This window comes from Dama dama, chromosome 26 (assembly GCF_033118175.1).
Source record: "Dama dama isolate Ldn47 chromosome 26, ASM3311817v1, whole genome shotgun sequence".
NCBI classification, from domain to species: domain Eukaryota; kingdom Metazoa; phylum Chordata; class Mammalia; order Artiodactyla; family Cervidae; genus Dama; species Dama dama.
The window spans coordinates 42356541-42380138 of record NC_083706.1 but is presented as its reverse complement, the minus strand read 5'-3'; the positions used below and the strand labels follow the sequence as shown (position 1 = coordinate 42380138).

Below are 23598 nucleotides of genomic sequence, written 5' to 3'. Positions count from 1 at the left end.
ATAAATAGGGTACAGTTTTACAAACGTGAATTCTTAGTAAAAGAGATTTAAAAAATTGCTCTTACCCAGCAACCAAGACGTATTTTCCATCTGCTTGATCCTTTAACCTTTCCAGCAAGGACAAACGTACTTTGGCTTTGCTTTTGCCATAGATTTCAATTTCATCTGCAAGCAATCCTATCTCCTTGGCAAGGATCTCCACAGCTTTTGGAGTCTGTGCTCTCGAAATCTCGATATCACTGGGTGGGGGGAACAGAAGAGGTAAGAGAGTCTGCTCAGCTTAGGTGGTCGCTGCTAGTGTAGAAAACATCCACCCACCATGCCAACAATTAAATCAAATGCCTTGTGGTCCTTTTCGCCAAGTAGGATTATGTACAACTGCTAACAATTAAAGTACATGAGAAAACAGTATGTTCCTTTAGATAGAGAAACAACTCTAAAACTCATAATTCTAAACTTCTGCCCAGGTATAAGGACACACCTCTGCCATAGGAAAGGAGACGGCATATTACTATGTGCCCAAAGGCCACCCTTAAAGATAAAACCATGATTAGAGCACAAAGTCTTCTATGGGTCATCGCTGAATTCTTTAACCAGGAATACAGGCTTATTGCATAATGCTTTCCTATTGGGCTAGCCACATGTGTCTCTTGGCGATTCAAATATGTGGAAATGCTCTTGTGTTTCATCTGTGTCCATACTTTTCCTATCGCTTCCCTAGTTCAAGTCCAAAACTGCATTTCAAAATATTTCATTAATTACATAACTGTCGGTAAATGGAGCTAGTGCCCTGAAGCTCAACTTCAGACACAGGAAATTTTAGGAACTCTGGAGTGTCGCTGGGCAAACAATGATGCACACGTTGCCGCTCATCTTAACAGGAATGCTATAGAAATCAGCATGTGCTAAGCTTCTCAGAAGGCTTCTGAGCTCAGCTGCTTCTCTTATCGGGAGTTTGTGCGATCCACCTGTCTGTGACTTAGTCTGGGGGGCTGATGTCTGATGGAGCAGCTGTCTCCTGATTGGCCCTGGAGCCCCAATTTTGGGGCACAGCGGTCTCTCCACCAGCAGGCTCTATTTTTTTCTGTTGCTACTGCAGACAATCTACTCTCAGCCCTCACATTATCTGGTGTTCTCCTCCATGACCCATGAAGCCTGACCTTCGTGCAAGAAGTCACAGAAAACCTATTTTCAATAATACACTTGAGCTGGAGAGAGGGAAGGGTGTCTTGGCCCGGATGTGGGTGGAGCTCTGTGACTGCAGCAAGGTAGGTGGCTCAGACAGTAAAGAATCTGCCCACAGTACAGAAGACCCGGGTTTGATCCTTGAGTGGGGAAGATCTCCTGGAGAAGGATATGGCAACCCACTCCAGTATTTTTGCCTGGAGAATTCCATGGACAGAGGAGCCTGGTGGGCTACAGTCAGTCCACGGGGTCAGACGTGACTAAGTGACTACACACACATCTAACCTCTCCCCCAGAACCCCTAGCATTTTCCTTTCTGGGTCTCCTCCCTTCTTCACTGACCATGGTCCCACTTCATTTTGCCTTCCTGGCTACACCTTTTTTTCTGTCTCTCTCCTCCCACAATCTCCTAAATTGAATAGGCTACTCTTGGAATGTCTCCTAGGTTTTCTCTTCAATAGCTGAAGAGTGATGGTGACATCATTCTGATTTTCTGAGTGATTTATAAACTACTCACCCTGACTTTCTTTCCCCAGTGGCTCTAGAAGTCAGATTTGCTTAAGCAATTTAAGGGCTTTTCCCCTCCAAGTGGATTTATCTGTACAAAGAGTTTGGTACACAATTTGGCCGAGTTCTTCTCAATTTTCTCTAAGCTCTCTGTGAATAGAACTAACTCACTGACTTCTAAAAATGAAGGTGCGATAACAACATAAGTAATCAAGAAATATTTTATGAAACAGATGGCACTAATATAGGGATGATTAGGACAAAGAACATTCCTTGGAATGTATGTATTAATGAACCAGAAGATGACTAAGATGTTTAGTCTATTTGAGGAGTGAAAACACAGCTTGGAGGGTTTCATCAGCCTGGTGGGTATAATCGAATCATAGTGGTTGGCTGTGACCCAAGGAAACAGGTCAGTTCTGAAAAGCAACTGGTTATCAAGTGAAAAATGAGTCAATTCCTGGTGGTGTTATCGCCTACATTCTGTGTATTCCAAGACAGCAGGCAGGATCACCTGTTTAATCGCTGGCCTTAAGGGTGCCTCCTGCAGGAAGGGGGTTGGGCCAATTCAGTAATAGAGGGGCAACCATAGGGGATTCACTCTGAGGCTGGAAAATGCATCTGTAATCTATCTGGCTGAGATAGCTTATCTAACGAACTGTTCTAAAATCACATGCTGAGACTGTCCTGCAGTTTGCATTTCCAAATTCACACAGAGGGAATATGTAGCTTTCACTTCATTAACTATCACTCAAGAAAATATCCATCTGGACTGTCCCAGAGTGTTCCATCAGAGAGCAAATACCACTATGTTCTGAAGAAAGCGGAGCTCCACTCCCACGTGGAATGGTGATTGGTTTGGTTGGTCATCACCCCCAGCATAGAAACCTACAAGGCCCTTCACACTAAGCTGACTGTGTGTGTTGGGCATCTCTGACAAGGACAAGCATATTCCAAAAAGTACCATATTTTGTCAAATCTGAGGTGCTGTTATTTTAAGAAAAAACACTACCACTGAATACAAGATACATCTTTGAGAGGAATGTGCGTGCTGATTTCAGAAGTATGAAAAAATCTACATCTTAGAATCGATAGAATATGGTAAACATGCTCATTATTATTTAATTTTGGAGGAATTAAAGGACAGAAAAAACAGTGCTGCAATTTGATTAGAGAACACTATCTACCATCAAAGCCACAAGACCCTGAGTTGTGCCCCCATTCAATGGATAACTTTGGGTTATCTAAGGTGAGCTGATAGTATAAACAAATCACCCGAATACCTTGGTACAGGGGACAGAGGCTGAAGTTTCAAGCAGTGAAGTCTCCATCTGTGGTGCTGCTGCTCACGGAGCCATCTCCTTCCACTGCTGACCATGTTCTTTAATAGGGGGTAGGAAGGAAGGGATGTTAGACAAGTAAAAGCTGACGGCTTACGTATCTAAACTATGAAAATGCTAAGCATCATTCAGAGATACTGTGTCATGAAAAGGAACAAAAGTTGCGAAATAATCCAAGTGGGCCTCAGGAATAATTTTACTCACATGTAATTAAATGTGTAGGATTTTCTTAAAAAAAGAAAACGTGAGATCCAAGTACAATTTTAAAAAGTTTGTATTCATTAATTAAAAAATTCTCAAATAACTGGGTTAGACAAACCTGAATCCGCAGAGCAGCAGCAAGGAGACTCACATCTTCGGCGATGGGACTAATACCATGGGCGCCAGGAGAAACGCATGCGGCCTTCCCTGGGGAAAGGAAAAAAAAGACTTTCAGCATATCGTCATTTGTAGCCTACTGTTTTTTCCCTGTAAAATGCCAAGATGATGAACGACGTTCTCATTTTCAACCAAGGAAGTGAGCGTGTCATGGCATAGCTACAGGTAGTAGGTCACCAGATAGGTCCTGGCATAGCCTTCGGGCTCCCAACTGGGCCACAGATTTAGAGTTTGACTGGATTAAAATCTTGCCTCTACCTCTTACTGGCAATTGTGACTTTGGGCTTGTTAATTAATGTTGTTCAACCTCACAGAGTTTTGTGAGAACTGGATGTGATATGGTATGAAAAGTGCCTGGCATATTATATGTATGATTAAACAACACATGTAAAGTCAAAGCAATTCCATGTATGATTACAAAGTATAAAAAGGAAGACCTAAAGGCCTACAGAATAAGCCCAGGTAAAGTGCTATGTGAAAGATCAGGCTTTATAAAATCCTTGCCCTAAAAGTGACAGAGCCAGGCTCAGAGGTAAAGAACATGTGTGCTCAAATGCAGGAGACACAGGTTCGATCCCTGGTCCGGGAGGATCCCACATGCCATGCGTGAAGCAACTAAGCCCATTTGCCACAACTACTGAGCCCGTGCTCCAGAGCCCTGGAACCACAACTGTTGTGGCCCGTGTGCCCCAGAGCCCGTGCTCTGCAACAAGGGAAGCCACTGCAATGAGACACTCCCTCCTTGCAACTACAGAGTAGCCCCCACCTGCTGCAATTAGAGGAAAGCCTGAGTAGCAACAAAGACCCAGCAAGCCCAAAGGAAACAAATAAAATTATTTAAAAAAAAAAGTGACAGAGCCAATTCTCCATCAAAACTGAGAAAATTAGGACTTCCTTGGTCCATCTAGTCAAGGCTATGGTTTTTCCAGTAGTCGTGTATGGATGTGAGAGTTGGACTATAAAGAAAGCTGAGCGCTGAAGAATTGATGCTTTTGAACTGTGGTGTTGGAGAAGACTCTTGAGAGTCTCGTGGATTGCAAGGAGAGCCAACCAGTCCATCCTAAAGGAGATCAGTCCTGGGTGTTCATTGGAAGGACTGATGTTGAAGGTGAAACTCCAATGCTTTGGCCACCTGATGCGAAGAGCTGACTCATTGGAAAAGACCCTGATGCTGGGAAGGATTGGGGGCAGGAGGAGAAGGGAACGACAGAGGATGAGATGGTTGGATGGCATCACCAACTCAAGGGACATGGATTTGGGTAAACTCCGGGAGTTGGTGATGGACAGGGAGGCCTGGCGTGCTGCGGTTCATGGGGTCGCAGAGTCAGACACAACTGAGCGACTGAATTGAACTGAACTGATGATCCAGTGGCTAAAACTGTGCTCCCAATGCATGCGGCCCAGGTTCAATCCCTGGTCAGGGAACCAGATCCCATATGCCGTAACTAAGAGCTCGTATGCCATAACTAAAAGTTCGCAATCCACAACTAAAGATCCCAAGTGCTGCAACCAAATAAAATGTTTTTAAAAAACTAAGAAGTTGTATTTTAAGATATTAAGTTTGAGGATTACCTGAATTTTAAAATACAGAGAAGCATTTTATAAGAATTCTACTGTGGTTGGCACTTAGGAAGTTTGTGAAAAGTAAACACACATGTAAAAATGCTTTAGCCTATGTTGCTAACAGTAAATTTTTTAAAGTAAGAGACTATCTTGTTCTTTTTTGGACCACTCTACTCTTAAATTTATCCATTTTCCTGACAGTCCTTTGCAAGAAAGAAAACATAACACTTAAGAGTAAGTGTTTGTGATGTTCTATTGTCAGATGTATTAAGGGTGTTAGAAAATCATATCCCTCATGTATTGTTTAAAGAGATTAGCAACACTTCAGTTTTATACATCATATTTAGGCAAAAGCCAAGAGTCTAGAGAATGAGAAAGATCTGCTTTGTTTGAACCACTAGAGATCTGATCTAAAGGTCTTACCCAACCCCTAAGGAAAAGAAATATGCTTCCCTCATTCTTACCTCTACCTTTAAATGATGGAGAAATAAGAAAAAGTTGCATTCAACTTATAAATGGATGTTCCAGGAGTATAATTATGAATACCCATGTGAATGAAGATTACTTCACCTAGAGAATTACACAGTGAACAATTTCACACTCTTACCTACTGTCTTGCATACAATAGAATGCAGCTAAAATCAAGTAAGAGTTTAAAAGACAACACAAGAGACACACATATCTCAAACTTTAGAAGACTCTTGCAGGAACCAGCATTTCTCATTTTAAAGAAGGTTATCTGAACTTCTGTAATGCTTTAGTGTATTATTTGCTCTTCCTTCTACTATATTCCAGCCAATAAAATGAAGTGTAATTTTTAAATGGGAAAAAAATCTCAGATGGATATCTCAAGTTGACTGAGTCAGAAGTTGGCTATTTTTTTCCTTCCCTGTGATATACTTCGAACCTTTTCTATTACAACCACTGTGCTGCTTTTGTAGTAGGAATCAATGCAATCTTAAAATGGAATGAAAAGTTCTGAATATGGAGAAACTGAAGCAATTAAGATGGTAACTCCGGGAATCTAGAATACCTGGTTAGTAAATTTCTTGACTAAGGAGACTCAAAAAAGGAAATCATTACCTCACCACGCCCACTGCCTATGTAGAGGCCAGGCCCCAGCCAGAGGGCTGTCCACACTCGGTCTGTAAGTTGAGCAGGGCCCCCAAACCAAATGGCTCTTTTCACTTCCCACTAACACTCCCCATTAGCTCACAGCTCCCTCCTCCAGGGACAAGTCAGTGAATCCCTTTAAAAGATGGCCTTTCACTTATCACTTTTCTTATAGTAACCAAACTTGCCACAATGAGAAAATTTAAGGCTAAGGTGTTATAATATGTTTCCCTGGAGAACAGAAGGGCCCTTTTCAAATAGGAGCTGCTTTGAGACCACCCTGGGAATCTTAGCAACTCTAATTAGCATGAGTCCTGGGATGTAGCCACCTGACCCCACTCTATAGAATCACGTTTGCTTCAAATGATGCTCTCTCTGAACTACTCTGACCCTTTAAGTTGCCATTTTGACACTCTTCTCTGGGCCCCAGACATAAGACAAGTATCTCCTTTATCTCATTTGGTACATCAGAAACTAAGTCTGAATATTAGGTACACGATGGTTTTGCTGAGGATGAATTTTGACCTTTAGCATGCAGAGCATTTCAAAATCAGAGCCCATTTCTTTAATTTGAAATAATGTTTTAGAAAATAAAATTCTTGTACCTAGACAACTGAACCCTGCTATGGCCCTGTTTTCAATCTAAGCATGAGACTTATGCCACAGAAGAGGGACCCAATCCAACAAGTTAGGTGTAATTGTTTTCCAAGCACTGCCTCTGGGCTATCAGCCATCATGAAAATCTCTCTGGGGATTACGTATTCACTAAAATGACCCTATAGAATTACCTCATCATAAATCACCCCATCCCATCTATTTTTACAAGGGAGGAAGGGGAACCCTGTACCATTAAGATGGCCAGGAAAATTTCATTATAAAGCCCTGCCTTCACCCAATCATAAGTATATTAAATATTCTTTTCCTCTTAAGTTGAAATAAAAGCAACTTTCTTTTTAGTAACGCTTGAAAAAGGTCTTCGCTTGCTTCAAGTGGAAAATTATATATAAAAGAGGGGAAAAGCCTTTCTTCAATTTATTCAGAGATTAAATTCTCATACTAATCGAAGTTGCTAAAACAAAAACTTCTGACTACTGAGAAACGAAATGCTATTAGAAATAGTGCCGACTGGAAAACATTCATCTGTTTAATCAGCATAGCGTTTTTTCATCTTTGCCTCTGCCCCACCAGCCCTGTTTTTTTAAGTGGAGAATAAGTTTAAGGAAATGTCTTTATATCTGAAACTAACTTAAAACTGTAACCAGAGAATAATTCTGAATCCATGTTTAGTCACTCATTCAACACAGTATTTACTAAGCCCTTCTACTGTGTCAGGTAATATTCTGGACACTCAAAAATTAATAAAACTACTAATATTGGACCAGATAAACTAAAAATAAACTGCAATCTGTCTACATACAGAATCTTGTTTTTTTTCCCCCTAAAGAGAATTGTTACATCAAAATTTAATGTTTTTAAAATACCTTTTAAAAAATAATGGTCTTAAAAAAGAAACATATTAGAAACAGGACACCATTTCAACTGTAAAACATATGCAACCTTCATGTAATTGTAGGGCACACAGGATTCCAAAAGAACACTGAAGTCAACTCTCATATCTCCAACCAGTAGTGCCCAAATCACCCTAAACATAAAAACTCTAATAAAAAAAAGCAAGTAAACACTGTATCAAGGAAGCATTCCTTAAAAAAAATAACAATAAAGTCTTAACTGACTTTCCTGATCCCACTAGGATTCTGAGCAAATTAAAACAGGGCATGGCATTGGTGGTACAGTGGTAAGCAGAGTTGCCTTCCAAAACAGTGCACGTACACTGTTAATGGGCTAAGCATTTTTTTCTTTTCAGAAAAAAAAGTTACACCCACAAACTACATATATTTCAAAGAATTGAGTAGAGAACTGAGCATGCTTTCTATGTATTTAAAAAAAGCCATTAATTCCATTTCATATTATACTGTACCTCTAATTGCTTCCTTCATGTGTGTGTTTGTGAGCTGAATACATGAGCATTCTGGAAAATTCCTGAGCATCTTCCCTTCAAAACACCCCACACCACCTTGCGCCCTTCAGCTCCAAGGGGCTTTTAATCTGATTGGTCAATTCTGGGAGGAGTTACATTTCCTAAAGAGGAAGGTGCATTGTTTCTCTTTTTGAAGAAATAGTTAAACGAATTCCAGTAAAGCTTTTAGCATATTCCTTTCTTTTCTACTATGTTCCAATACAATTAAGTTTAATGCTTTTTTAGTGGAAAAATGTAAAATGGTCATCCCAAGGTGACCAAATCAGAAGTTATATTTATTTTCTCCTAGACACTATTCTTTATGTTACTCTGTGTTGCGAGGCTGCCTAAGTTTCAAGGTCTAGAACGCCTGTACTAATAGAGACTTCTACCCCTTTTGGCTCAAGTTTTGACCAGCTTTGGGGGAAAAGAAAAAAAAACACCATCCTCTGGACAGCTCAGTACAGCCCCGCATTCCCACCCCATGTTGAAATTGGGAGCCATAGGCAGCAAGGAAGGAAGGTTCTCTGTCTTCCTCTGCCATTGTCTGTTGCATACACAGGTCATGGGACTTGAGAGGGTGGGTTGCGTGTGGTCCAAAGCTCTCAAAGCCTGAGTGTCTTTCTGTGAATAAGAAAAAGGTCCGCCTGCTGGATCAGCTCCCACTGGCCCCCTGGGTGGGCATCCTAGCTCTGACACAGCTTCAGCTACCCTGAGAGGGACCTGATGTGATCTAGGACATTCCTGGATCCCGGAGCAAATGCCATCAAATATCGACACCCATCCCAAGACCTCTTCTGTTTCTAAGGATGACTTTCCCAGGATTCTGAATTGACTCTGGGGCTCCAAGAAGTGTTTGAGGGGTCACTGCAGAGGGAAATTATGAACACAGGGGAGCTGGTCTCCACTGCCCTCCCTCTGCAGCTGTGTTTTCATCTACTTTTACGTGTTGAAGTTCACCTAAGATTGCTTTAGAAGAAAGCATTCTGCTGTTTTAGAAAGACTGTGAGAATACTATTCCTAGTTTACCTCACACACGTACAAACTGCCTGCTGTAGGTCACAGCTGACTGGTCTGTTTGATGCTAGAGGACAGCAGGGGACAGGTCAATGAGGGGAGGGGAGGCGGCTGCTACTGCAATTGGCATCTTGGTTGCTCTTTGCCCAACAATATGGTTCCAATATAAGTAACTGAAAAGGCGGTCACCTTAACCGTGTTTCTCTGTTGACAGTGACCATCATTTCAGGCACATACTCTTTCTGAATAAGGTTAGTCTCTCTTATTGCAATCTCGCCTGCTTTGATCAGGGGCCTGGCACCAACCCTAAGCCATTTACCTGATAGAAAATCATGTGAACAGTTGAAAACAGTAGTTCCTGGTTGAATCCAAGAAAGGGGAATCTCTTCCGGCTTGGGTGAGCCCAAGACCACAATGTCAGCCTCCTGCAGCTAGAAAGAGAAAGAGAAATACCACACATGTTTTTAACTGTAGCATAAAGATGTGACGATCAGCATCAAATGCCTTCCGTGTAACAGATGACAAACGCAATTCCCAAGGTCAGCTCCTCACTGATGTACTGACAGAATCACTTTACTAACGAACGAGCTAGGTGCAAACTGAACGTGATTATCATACCCTAGAAAAGAAGCTTTAAAAATTTCTTCCAGGTAGTCACTCCAGCATATAAACTGCATGCTGAGTCGCTTAAGTCGTGTTCGACTCTTCGCGACCCCATGGACTGTAGCCCACCAGGCTTCTCGGTCCATGGGATTCTCCAGGCATGAATAGTGGAGTAGGCTGCCATTCATTTCTCTGGAGGATCTTGCCGACCCAGGGATCAAACCTGTGTCTCCTGCAATGCAAATGGATTCTTTCACCACTCAGCCATGGGGGAAGCCCCAGCATAATTACTGTGTGTATTTTCAGCACTGACACATTTTCACCACTAACTGGAATACTGAGAAAAAGGCTGAGGCCAAGGAAACTGCACTGCTGGCAGGAGGAGATGGTACTCTGAGCAGGGTAACACACGCAGCACCCTGACTTAGAAGGAAGCTAGAGCTGGTCTAGAAAAAAAAAATCTCATTTTCCTTGAGGTCCTGGTTATAGTGTCTTGTCAAACTGCTTCGCTTTGTTTTGTTTTCTTAAAAAAAAAAGGTTGGAATGTAACCCCTTCTACAAAAGACATGTCTGCCCTGTTTGTATTTTGATAACATAGCGCTGGAGGAACATGTCTGGGAGGACAGTTCTGAAGAAGGGTGAAACATTAGCTCTGGCGTCAACAAAAGAATGACCACCTATCCCAGTACCAAGTAAGCACCTGATGACTACAAACTGCATCCATATGTGGAGGGACTGAGCTGAAGAAGGAAACCCAGACCCGTGGGGAAAATAGTGACAGTTATGCATGTCAGCTCATAAATACATGAGGTGAGGGTCATTATGCCCATTTAACTGACAAGTAAACTGAGACTGAGGAGTGCCAAGAATCTCAGTGGTATATCCCATCTTCCCAGTGGACTCAGCCTTGGAATATTCAATACTGCTGAGGCAGAAAGAGAGAGGCTGACTGCCCTCCACTTTCCAGGACTGACAACCCTTCCATCATTGCTTTTGCCAGACTTCAACGCCCTGCAACTGACGGCAGACTCTTCAGAATCAAACGGACAGGAACGGACGACAAAACATAAAAACACCCCCACTGCCGCTACCCTCACACATCCATCCAAAGGCCCAGGAAGTGAGCCGGCTGTAGGGGTCCTCCTCCACTTTCAGCCTGGACACGCGGATTGCTGAAAGGTACAGGCAAGACCAGACCAGTGTCACAGCGCTTCAGTGCCCAAACAGCATTACAGACTCGGCTAAGGACTCTAACACTGGGCAAGAGGCTGCATCTGCTAGAGTCTTAGGAATCTTGCAAACAAAAAAGCCAAGCTCTAGAGCAGCTCTGAGCTCCCTTGATAAAGCAGTAGGGTGAAAATTTAAATGCACATCTTGTCAGGAGCCAACAAAGCCAATCCTTACAAATTAACATCCCAGAAACACTCGTCAAATCGTGCTCATGCTTAGTCGCTCAGCTCTGTCCGACTCTTTGTGACCCGGTTGACTGTAGCCCGCCAGACTCCTCTGTCCATGGGATTTTTCTGGCAAGAATACGGGAGAGGGTTGCCATTTCTTTCTCCAGGAGATCTTCCTGACCCAGGAGTCGAACCCACATCTCCTGTCTCCTGCATTGTAGGCAGATTCTTTACCCACTGAGCCATCGGGGAAGCCCGATCATGCAAATAGGGCAAAGCAATTGACTGAGTACCACTAAGGAGCCCAACTGCTTTTCAGCTTTTAAGGTGCTCACTGTTTATCAGCATTACCCTTTATTAAGGCACAGGAATGAGTTGGTATTAATCACATTCAAAAAGAGGTCCCTACTGGACAAACCACAACAGTGTGAACACAAATTAAGAGGCTTGCAGTCAATATTACCAGCAAGGAGATCAAACCCATCAATCCTAAAAGAAATCAGTACTGAATACTCATCGGAAGGACTGATGCTGAAGCTCAATATTTTGGCCACCTGATGTGAAGAACTGACTCATTTGAAAAGACCTTGACACTGGGAAAGATTGAAGGCAGGAGGAGAAGGAAACGACAGAGGATGAGATGGTTAGGTGGCATCACCGATGCAATGGACATGAGTTTGAGCAAGCTCCTGGAGCTGGTGATGGACAGGGAAACCTGGCGTGCTACAGTCCATGGAGTCGCAAAAAGTCAGACATGACTGAGCCACTGAACTGGACTGAGTGCGTTATGGTCACATGGGTTCTCAACAGATAGAGCTGAAAAGCAGCTAGACTTGTAGGTGCTTTTATTTTTAGGGGAAAAATGTGTCCTTAAGGAAAGAGGATTTTAAATGTCTGATAAGAAAACATGTAGGATCCCTAGGTGGCGCTAGTGGTACAGAATCTGCTTGCCAATGCAGGAGATACAAGAGACGCAGGTTTGATCCCTGGATCAGGAAGGTCCCTTGGAGTAGGAAATGGCAACCTGCTCCAAAATACTTGCCTGGAAAATTTCATGGACAAAGGAGCCTGGCGGGCTACAGTCCACAGGGCCGCAGAGAGTTGGACGAAACTGAGCGACTAAGCAGCAACAAGAAAATATACGAGTCCCTTAACCACTGTAGACAGTCAACCATAGTAAGACTCGAGAGTAAGACAAATTGTTTAACACCTGTTGTAAGTGATCAGCAGATAAGAAACACCATTTCCACGTTCAACGGAGGCAAACACAGAACACGTTAAACTATCTACAGAAAAGGAGTTAAATATGGACAAGACTGCAATGCTCATTTTGGAAAAAGTAAGGATCACAGGTTCACTCGAGTCCCCTAAGAGCGCTTAGTTCCTACACGTGGTATCTTCAGTACAACCTGTTCTTTTCATTACCTATAAATCTCAAAAATCTCATTCCGACCCCTTAAATGCGTACCTAGACTCAGCTCGAAAGCGGGCTGTGCGAATATGCAACTGGAAGACAATCCCCAGAGAAAAGACAAAAATCTCCTCCCACAGTCATGATTGCAATGGAGATGCTAATTCTTTCTGGAAAGGAAAAGTGCTAGATGCTTACATCAATAAATAAGCCACGGAGGCCCAGGCAAGGTTTTTTTTTTTAATGAGCTACAATTCAAGGAGAATTATCATCTCACTGGCTGTTTCTACTTTCTTCCTCCCTAATGGGAAGGACCTTGGCCAAAGCCTGGCTTGAAACTTTACTCATAACAAAATATTGCCTTCTCTGCTGAGGCCTGAGTGGAAGCAGCTTAGAGTGTACCGCCCACTCCCCAGGCGGAAGACCAAATGTTAAAACAATCGCCAGAAACAGATATGCAGGCATTTAGTGTGGAGCATGTGGGAATGCTAGAGGGTTTAGATACCACGAAAACTATTTTTCTTGAAGTTTTTCTTTTTGGGGGCTGGGAGTAGGGGTGAGAAGTCTCAGAATATGGAGCGGGAGATAGAGGATGGATAGGAGAGAGAGGACTCGCAATGTTATAAGGAACACCATAGTTTCGTACTTAGCAAAGGAAATGCATTTTTAAAATGGAAACTACAGGAAAGACAGCCTCACATTCCTGGCCAGCAGACAGGAATTTATCTTCTGCTATCAACGATTTTGAAAGGGCATATATGAACCTCAGGTATGGGGTTTGTATGCATACAGAAAGCTGGGATAGGTTTTAAAAGAAGAATCATGATTGAACTACCTGAGACCTAACAAACCTGCTTCTACATCCTGCAAATGTTATAGACAGAGTTCTGTAAACAAATCAAAATGAAGAACATCACTTCTGAAAAAATCAGCTGGGGCTCTCTCCAGCCAATGACATGCTCCTGAATTTACACTGATGGAGAGAATGAAAGAGACCCAGGATTTCAGTGAACGTATTCATTCACCTGTCATCTCCACTTGGGGCAGACACTGAGGCTGCTGAGGATCAGAAAATAAAGATCCCGGACTACAAGATTTGAGAGTTAGGGTCTTCCCGATGAAGAGGCAGGACAAACCACTGAACTATGGAAAAGAAACACTCTATTTCTACGTATTTTGCCCATACAGTTGGTAAAATACTTAAAAAAACCAGTTAATGTGTAACATCCGGCAGTCCCCTTGCAATGGCCCGGCAGCTGTCACAGTTAAGCATAGGGTGGGGTCCCCAGGGAAGGAGGGGTCCCCAGGGAGGGAGGGTGGGCGGTGATCTGGCCCTTGTTCTTTCACTTTCAATGAACTGGGACACTCTGCGGTTAGTGCGAGCCGGTTGAGAGGCTTTATAGAGCACATGTTCTGCACAAGAGTCTTCACAGTGTTCTGTGATGACAGAGGGTGTCTGTGAAATCTCATTGGGGCCTGGAGGCCCTGTGGCTGTCTCATGACAAAGTCCTAACAAGAGTGAGGTGTTTTTCTTTTTTATGAAAAGTCATTTTCTTTCAATAAAGGCCGAGTTCCTGGATTTGCTGGCCTTTTCTTGATAACAGATAAGCAGCTGTCAGACTGGGCTTCCCGGGCTGCCCTTGCTCCATCAGCTGTGTTTTAGGACGACGACACTGGAGGCTGGATTGAGAAGGGTTGGGGGAGCTGAGAGGGAAAGCATGGGACAAGCAGCAGGCAGAGGACACCTCTGTAGGAAACAGGATGCCTAGAACCGAGAAAGGAAAGGAGGATGGGGACGCAGGGTGGGATTTGCCAGCATCAGAGATATAGCTAAATGCTGAGGCTTGGATAAGATCTCTGAGGGAAACAGGTAGAACGGGAAGAAAAAGGTGTCTAAGGCATCCCTCAGAACTCATCTTAAATGACAAGGGAAGAGGAAGAAATGACATGACTCTGGCCATGACTGGTCTTCCAGACCCAGGAGTCAGGGGAGGAGACCTGGGTTGTCTCAAGCAGCCTAAGGGGAAAGGGTGTTGTCGACCAGTTCCAAATGATGCCCAATGGCTAAGCAAGCTAAAAGCAATTAGCAACCCTTCAGTGACTTTATTATAGAAGTGAGCATAAGCAACCATGCCTGGGCAAAATCTGCCCTTTGAGTCCAGTGTGTTCCGTCCCTATGGAGATGTCACTGAGCCAGTGAGCAGCTGTGTGCTTGCAGGCTCAATCTTGATCAACCCTTTGCAACCCCATGGACTGTAGCCTGCCAGGCTCCTTTATCTATGGGATTTCCCTGGCAAGAACACTGGAGTGGGTTGCCATTTCCGCCTCCAGGGGATCTTCCCGACCCTGGGGTCAAACCCCAAAGGGTTAATAAATAACCTTCCTTTTTCTCAAAAATGCATGTCTTACCTTATCATTTAACATACTTACTGCTCAACATATGAGAAGAGAGTATCAAAGACAGTCAGTTGTGTCCCAAATGATAGAAAAGACAGTTAATCCCTCTTCAAGTTTACTTGATTCTCACATAAATTATGATGGATGATAAAAGGAAAACGCAACCTCAAATCCAGCAGTGGACATACTTTGAAGGATTCATCCAGAAAAATTCCCTTTCTCACACCCTAGGAAGAAATAAAACTAAAAAGTAAGGCTGAGAAAGAGAGAGTGTGTGCTCACACCTGTGTGTATGTATTTGTGATGAAAGATAATCTAATATGATAGAGACACAGAAGCATGTAGCACAAATATGTGTAAGAGATCAAGTTATGGTTCCCAGATCCACAGGAAGTGAGCCTCGATTCAGAGGCAGAAGAGCCTTGTGATCTATGCTTATCCTGTGTTGTTAATGCAAACATGCATTAACAGTGGGTAATTCAGCATTGCATTTCCTGCCACACTTGTGCTTTCTGATTCTGAACCCTGGGATGCACATTAACAGATTCATGCATGCCACTTCCCTGGAGTAACTCTCTGCTCAGCTGCCTCCTCTGAGAAGTGAAGAAGGGAAGAGCCAGCCGGGAGGGGGTTTCAAGACCTGGATTCAAGTCCAGGCTGTGCTCTTGTCATCGATGACCAGGGTCAAGGCACTGCACATAACACCGTATTTTCAGGGTGTAACGCTAATAAAAAAATACATGAAAAGGCTTTGAAAAATGAAATCTGTACACAAATGTAAGGTGTTCTATCCTTATAGACTAACTGTGTGCATGCGTGCTAAGTCGTCTCAGTTGTGTCCTACTCTTTGCGACTCTATAGACTGTGGCCCTCGGGGCTCCTCTGTCCATGGGATTCTCCAGGCAAGAATACTGGAGTGGGTTGCCATGTCCTCCTCCAGGGGATCTTCCCAACCCAGGGATCGAACCCAAGTCTCTTAAATCTCCTGCATTGGCAGGTGGGTTCTTTACCACTAGTGCCACTTGGGAAGACTCATAGACTGTGCAGAGGCCTCCCCATTGGAGTATTCTAATTCTACACCCTTAGGAAGCATTTCCACTGGAAGAGTTAAACATGGAGCCAGGCTCTGCTGATGGTGTGGACAGGCAAGCAAGGACGATCCACAGGTGGACAGGAGGTGAAGCCACTGGCCTGTTCCCTGCAGAGACACAGCCTGGAGCCCTTGTCCTTTTGTGCAATACACGCCTTGAACCATCTGAGACTTTACACGCCCCCTCCGGATCTCATGCCAAGTTTCAATAGATTCTCTCACTGATCCTTTTCTCAACATTGCTAAATATAAATGGCCTGATTTGGGGGCTTTTCAAAAGTTCTATTCACCTTCTTCTGTGGTGTTAATAAGTAACGCAATGATCAGGCAGAAGCAAGAGTGAGAAGAAAGGAAGCTGACATCCAAAGGTGTTTTTCAATCCATTAATAGTGAAAACAGAGAAATTCAGGGGCCTACATTATCCAGGTCACTTCATCACACGTTACTCAATAGCCTCAGTATTTACTTGGCACAAGATCTGGGGCGCCCTGGGGTCAGTGGTGTCTCCTCCACTCACCCATTACACAGGGCTAGGGTCAGGGGAGGGACTCACATCAATGAGGCTGGACTGCGAATCCACACAACTGCCCAGGGTGGTCCCCACCCTGCCCTCTTGGAAGGGTAGACACATCCCCCCTGGAGAGTGAGCCTGCAGGGGTGGTGACAAGCTCAAAGCTCATGCAAGAAATGGCTCCTTTTTCTTAGGAAGGTGTCTGTGGGATTAGTAAGAGTGGGGATAAAAAAATGGTGGACTCAACCCAAGTCAAATGTCTTGGACCTTGGTCCCTCTGATGTTCCCCAGCCCACGCTGTTGGATACTTTGGGGTTTCAAAGATTATTAGACATTAGAAAATTTCTCTGGTGGTCCAGTGGTTAAGACTCTATACTTCCAAAGCAGAGGGCACACAGGTCTGATTGCTGGTTGGGGAATGAAGTTCCCTTATGCTGTGGGGTATTTAAATAAATATTAAACATGGAAGGTCCTTTTAAAGATTGGGTTTTGTGACTATCTGGAATAAGAGCTGACATGAGATAATGGCTAAAAATGCTGGTTGTACTGCCACTGCTAATGTTTTAAAATTATATATACTTGCTCAGTCTCTTTACTTCTCTGAGCCTCAGTTTCCTATCTGTGATATGGGAAGAGTGGGAGTCCAGCCTAATAGGATGGCTACAGAATCAACAAGGCAACATGAGTGAATGACAATCCTGGTTCACTGTAACCCCTAACTCAAAGGTTATTCGATGTCCTTACTGCCATTACCATATGTTACTGGTTTAAAGTGCTGGAAGAAAAAAAAGATCTGTCAACTGAGAATTCTATATCCAGCAAACCTGAACTTCAAAAAAAAAAAAAAAAAAAAGAGGGGGACTTCCCTGGTGATCCAGTGGTTACGATTCCACTACAGGGAGCAGGGGTTCCAGAAAGATTCCCACATGCCATGAAGCGTAGCCAAGAAAAGGAAAAAAAAAGGAATTTGCATGTTAAACATTTGCATATTAAAAAAGTCGGAGTTCATTGCCATTACACCTGCTCTACAAGAAGTGGAGAGACACTAGTTAGTTAACTCCAAGCCGTGTGAGGAAATACAGATTTCCAGAAAAGCCAGTATTGTTGTATTTTTGGTTTGAAACTACAGTTGTAATTTCCTACCTGATTTAAGACAAATGCATTAAAAGTTGTATTAAAAAAAGGTATAGAAAAAAGAAAAAGCACTCATGTAAATGGCTAATCTAGTCCAGTTTAAAAGCTAACATTTCCCCACCAATCTTGGGAAAAGAGTATTTTTTCAAGCTCTCCTATGTATAATACGCATATATTTAGAATTTCCCAATTCACTTTTTTTTTTTTCCCAATTCACTTTTTAAAGCCTTTTGTAAGGCATGCGATGTACTGAATTTAAAGTGGAAAATGACTCTGAAAAATTAACTTTTGCTGAAAACACTTGGCCTACTTTGATCCTTCAAGTGTGAAAGACCTATATTTTTCCCTTTACTGTTAGGGCTAATTTTGACAATCTGCTCAGAAGGAGAAACAAGATACTCTGAGAAAAACAAAATAAAATGGCTCTCTTTTTTCTGGGTTATTTCTTATACACACAGCTGGGACTGACCCGATTCATTGCAGCTGGAGGCCGTTTTGCCATCCTCCTCCAGCTGTGTCAGAAGAGGCTTTTCAGCCAGCAGAGTGTACGGGGTGTGTGTGTGTGTGTGTGTGCGCGCGCGCGCATGCACGTGCCTGTGTGTGTGTGTGTGTGCATGTGCGCGTGTGTGTGGAGGGTGGAGAGCACAGCCCTGAGGTGCCAGCCAGCCTCCCTATCCTGGAGAGAGGAACCACTCCGTCTCACAAATACTCAATACAGAACATTTCCTTCTAGCATCAGGGTGAACTCCCCGGGGTGAGAAAGAGGGCATCTCTAAATGTAGGCCAGTTCTCACAGGGCAGATGGCTGTCCCCTCCTACATCGGGGTGTCATTTCACTCCAGGGTCCTGAGGAGCTGAGTAAAAGGCCTACGTCTGGGTGCAGGAAGGAGGGCAATTCCTTAGCTCAAACCAAAAATGTCACACCCAATGCTTTAACTCACCAACAGCTGATGCTCTATAGAGTGCGGGTAATCTGGACCAATGCCCAGACATTCCTCTCCTCCCACCATGTAAATGCAGAATGCATCTCAAAGCCCAAGAGTGATGCTCCAGAATGAAGCAGAAAATTTATTCTTAATTGTCAATGATACACTCAGAAAGGCATAAACTATAGCTTCCAAATACAGGAGCCCACTCTGTTTTGTGTAGTGCTCTAAAAAGGCAAATCTCAATCCCTCACGTTCTGAGTCCACAAAAGTTTTATATGTAATCAGTATGCAAAGCAAGGAGATCAAACCAGTCCATCTTAAAGGAAGTCAACCCTGAATATTCACTGGAACGACTGATGCTGAAACTGAACTTCCAATACTTTGGCCACCTGATGTGCAGAGCTGACTCACTGGAAAAGACCCTGAGGCTGGGAAAGATGGAGGGCAAGAGAAGAAGGGGGCAACAGAGGATGAGATGACTGGATGGCATCACTGATTCAACAGACATGAGTTTGAGCAAACTCTAGGAGATAGTGAAGGATAGGGAAGCCTGGCATGCTGCAGTCCAAGGGGTTGCAGAGTCAGACATAACTGAGCGACTGAACAACAACGGTATTCAGACTATCCTTTGATTGTCGGGTTGTTGATAGAGATGAAATCCATCTCTATTTAACTAACTAGATGTAAGTATCCCTCAAAATCGCAGGAAGGAATACTATTCCTAGAAAGAGTGATCAGTAAACCAGGAATTCCCAGGAGACGCGACCTGATGTGAAGTGGCTTCTGAGAGGACACAGGCATCAGGGAAGGAAGAGGTCCATAGCCACGGAGTTGAGGACCAGATAGTGGGCCTGGACTGGCCAAAGCTGGACACACTCTCTCGGGGACACTGTCTCTTAGTTTTGTTTTTGATTTGGTTTCCTTGGCCTCCATGTATTGTTGGGAGACCTCACAGACAGACGGACTCTCCTTATACCCAGCCATACATTGGAAGCATGTGTGCCAGGCTTCAAATAAGGAACCCTGGGTCCTACATTTTTATTACCTCCTTACAAGCGATTGACGCACTGGCCTTTCCACTTCCACGTCAAGGATCAACTGCACATCTGTAGGGTGAAACTTGCCAGTGACCTTCCTGACTCACCATCTGCCGCAGCCAAGCTATTACTGGGGATGTTAACAGGTGCCAAGTCCTGTGCTAAGCAAACTGGCGGGATCACTGAATCCTCACAGCAGCCCCGAGAGGCAGGGAGTATTAAGATCCCCATTCTACACATGAGGAGACAGGCTCAGAGAAGTTAAACAACAATGAAGGCTTCAATCCACAGCTGTTTGCACCAAAACCTGTTATACTACTTCCCGAGAACACAAATTTTATCCCAAGCGTTCCTACTGGTTGCAGCAGGTCATGACTGCTTCGAGGTCATCCCAAATTTGGAAGGCTACATGTAGATTTGGAGGTGCTACATGTAGATTTGGAGGGCTCCAGTGTAACAGTCACCACCTTATCCCTAAAACCCTCATCCCTCTGGTTTTCGAAATCCCCCACCAGATGGCCAACAGGGCGTCCTGTCCCATGTCAGGGATAAACAGGCAGGAAAGAAACGCTTTTCAAAGAAAACATCACGTGACCTCACAGCCATAATCCTTTGCTTGTTCTTTTCTCCCTCTGATACTTGTCACTGTTCATAATGATAAGTTAAATGGGCCATTTTTAAATGTACGTACAATGCACTATAATCTTAAAATACATTGTTGATGGCATTAAAAAACAAACACCAATCTACTGTTAAACATATACTTTCAGTGTTTTTCAGTGAAGGCTTTCAGGGTGTGCGATAAGGGTGGACACAGCCTGTCCCATTCAGGTCTCCCAGGACACTAATCTGTGTCTGGATATTCTTTGCACCATTATCAGTTGCTATCACCACGGTCTGCAGAGGGCCTAATGACCCTCTGAATCCAGGCCTGGCAATGGCCTGTGTTTTAGAAATAAAATATAGGAATGAATGAAGTGAAATCAAAGGCGCTCAGTTATGTCTGACTGTTTGCTACCCCATGGACTGTAGTCTGCCAGGCTCCTCTGTCCATGGAATCCTCCAGGCCAGACTACTGGAGTGGGTAGCCATTTCCTTTCCCAGGGGATCCTCCCAACCTAGGGATGGAACCCAGGTCTCCCTCACTGTAGGTGGATTCTTTACAATCTGAGCCACCAAGGGAGTCCAAAATATGGGATTAGTGAAAAGTCAGATGTCAGGCAAAAGCATGGAGGTATACCAGCGGGAGGTGAGTGACAAGTGCAGTGCTAGCTGCTAGCACAAAGAAAGGAAAGAAACAGCCCTTATTCCGTGGTGCGAGGGGAGCCTGCTATGTGTAAGTGGACCATGTAGAGGGGGACAAATAAAGTTTAAGGACAATTATGGGAGAGTTCAGCAGTGGTCACAGGATTGGAAAAGGTCAGTTTTCATTCCAATCCCAAAGAAGGGCAAAGAGGGTTCAAACTACCATACAGCATCTCAGATGCTAGCAAGATCTCAAAATCCTTCAAGCTAGGCTTCAGTACATGAACCAAGAACTTCTAGATGTAGAAGCTGGATTTAGAAAAGTCAGAGGAAGCTTTGGCAGAGATCAAATTGCCAACGTCCACTGGATCACAGAAAAAGCAAGAGAATGCCAGAAAACCCTCTATTTCTGCTTCACTGACTACACTAAAGCCTTTGACTGTGTGGATCATAACAAACTGTGGAAAATTCTTCAAAAGAATACCAGACCACTTACCTGCCTCCTGAGAAACCTGTATGCAGGTCAAAAAGCAACTGTTAGAACCAGACATGGAACAATGGACTGGTTCAAAATTGGGAAGAGAGTACAGCGAGGCGTATATTGTCACCTAGCTTAAATATTTAACTTCTATGCATAGTACATCATGTGAAATGCCGGGCTGGATGAACCACAAGCTGGAATCAAGACAGCCAGGAGAAATATGCAGATGATACCACCCTAACGGTAGAAAGTGAAGAGGACCTAAAGAGCCTCTTGATGAGGAGAGTGAAAAAGCTAGCTGAGAACTCAATGTTCAAAAAACTAAGATCATGGCATCCAGTCACATCATTTCATGGCATATAGAAAGGGAAAAAGTGGAAACAATGGCAGAGTTTATTTTCTTGGCTCCAAAGGCACTGTGGATGGTTAACTGCAGCCACGAAAATAAAAGACGCTTGCTCCTTGGAATAAAAGCTATTCTTAGACTTAGACTGAGTATTAAACTTAGACTGAGTATTAAAAAGCAGAGACATTACTTTGTCGACAAAGGTCTGTATAGTTAAAGTTATGGTTGTTCCAGTAGTCATGTACGTGACAGTTGAACCATAAAGAAGGTTGAGCGCTGAAGAATGCATGCTGTTGAACTGTGGCGTTGGAGAGTCCCTTGGACTGCAAGGAGATCAAACCAGTCAATCCTAAAGGAAATCAACCCTTAATACTCATTGGAAGGACTGATGCTGAAGCTGAAGCTCCAATACTTTGGCCACCTGATATGTAGAAGCGAGTCACTGGAAAAGACCCTGATGCTGGGAACGATTAAAGGCAAAAGGAGAAGAGGGTGACAGAGGATGAGACAGTTGGATGGCATCACGGACTCAGTGGATATGAGTTTGAGCAAGCTCCAGGATATAGGGAAGCCTGGCTTGCTATAGTACACGGGGTCACAAAGAGTCAGACAAGACTTCTCGACTAAACAAAAACAATGAAAAGCCTGTAATCTCTCTTGCCATATTTTTGGCTATAAAGTTGAAACAATAAAAGCAATAAAAGTTGCCAGTCTCTAAGATTCACAGTGGAACTGCTATAAGTACCAAGGACTTAAGGTAAAAAAAAAAAAAAGTCCGTGCAATGTCAGCTTTTAAAGAGAACCTCCATAGATACAGGGAAATCAGAATGTTGCCCAGTTTCTAGATTCTCAAGAGAGTAAAGCCTTGCAATCATGGTTCTCAAAGTTAGAATGAGCTTCATCCAAATAGTCAAGGTGATTTATTTCCATAATAAAAAAGTACTTTGAAAGATATCTTTGTTTTTCCAAAATACAGATACAACTAGCAAAACTATCTGTGGCAGCTGTGAAAACACTGAATTGCCAATGAAGGCATTTTTCTCTTTTTCGTCACAGCTTTCAGTTCAGGGCAAGTTTACTATCCTCTTCCACTAAGCGTCCCAAGCCAAAATTCTGGGCTTCAGAGTACAAAACACTGTCCCTGAATTTTCTTGAATAGCCTGCCACCATGTGGTGACCACTAAAAAAATCACATAGTAATTGCAAGATCATGTTCCAGGACTGTTTCCAAACAAGAAAGAACAAGGTATAACAGATCCGCTTGCCATTCAAACATTACAAACCCCAGTCCATTTGCCTTGGTCCCCAGGGCAGGACTACAATTTGCTAGTCTCCATCCTCACGCTGCAAAGTGAGGAACATGTATTTTCAGATTTTGGTAATTTATTGTGCTTAATGCACTTTTAATGTAAAATCACTTTGCTTGACATTTGTGAAATGCATAGTCAGTTTTTGAAATTAAAAACTTTATGAAACTATTTCAAAAACTTTAAGAAACTATTTCAAACTATTTCAGTGAATTACAATTCTTTTACACCTTGATACCCTGCCCATTGCCCGGTTTAAGAAAAGGTATGACCAACACAAGCGAAGGTCCCCGAATGTCTTCTCCATCTACATCCACATGTTTGTCCCATCGTGGTTTTCCTGAATTGGTTCAGTTTCTGCTCATTTCCTTATTCTTTTCCTTTATATGTATGCAGCTCTAAAAATGTATAGATGGTATTGACTTTAAATCTTATACAAATGGGGTTAGATGAAATACATCCTTCTGCAACTTGCCTTATTTCAATGAATAATTTTAAAAAATTCTTATTGATATTTATAGCCCTATGTTTCTTCAAAATTGCCTTGTTTTTGTCCTGTTCTCCCATGTAAATTTTAGAATCAATTTGGC

General features: G+C 43.2%; 1 protein-coding gene across 4 annotated transcripts in view; it reads right to left on the bottom strand.

The window, feature by feature from the left end:
• The window catches only part of MTHFD1L (methylenetetrahydrofolate dehydrogenase (NADP+ dependent) 1 like), a 173803-nt gene that overhangs the window by 134628 nt on the left and 15577 nt on the right, over nt 1-23598 (bottom strand). For all 4 annotated transcript variants that reach the window (XM_061130466.1, XM_061130467.1, XM_061130468.1 and 1 more), the window contains exons 8-11: nt 9440-9551; nt 3352-3440; nt 2976-3073; nt 66-239 (exon numbers count right to left, since the gene is read on the bottom strand). In XM_061130466.1, coding sequence (XP_060986449.1) covers nt 66-239; nt 2976-3073; nt 3352-3440; nt 9440-9551 — 473 coding nt within the window. The remainder of the gene's footprint in view (nt 1-65; nt 240-2975; nt 3074-3351; nt 3441-9439; nt 9552-23598) is intronic.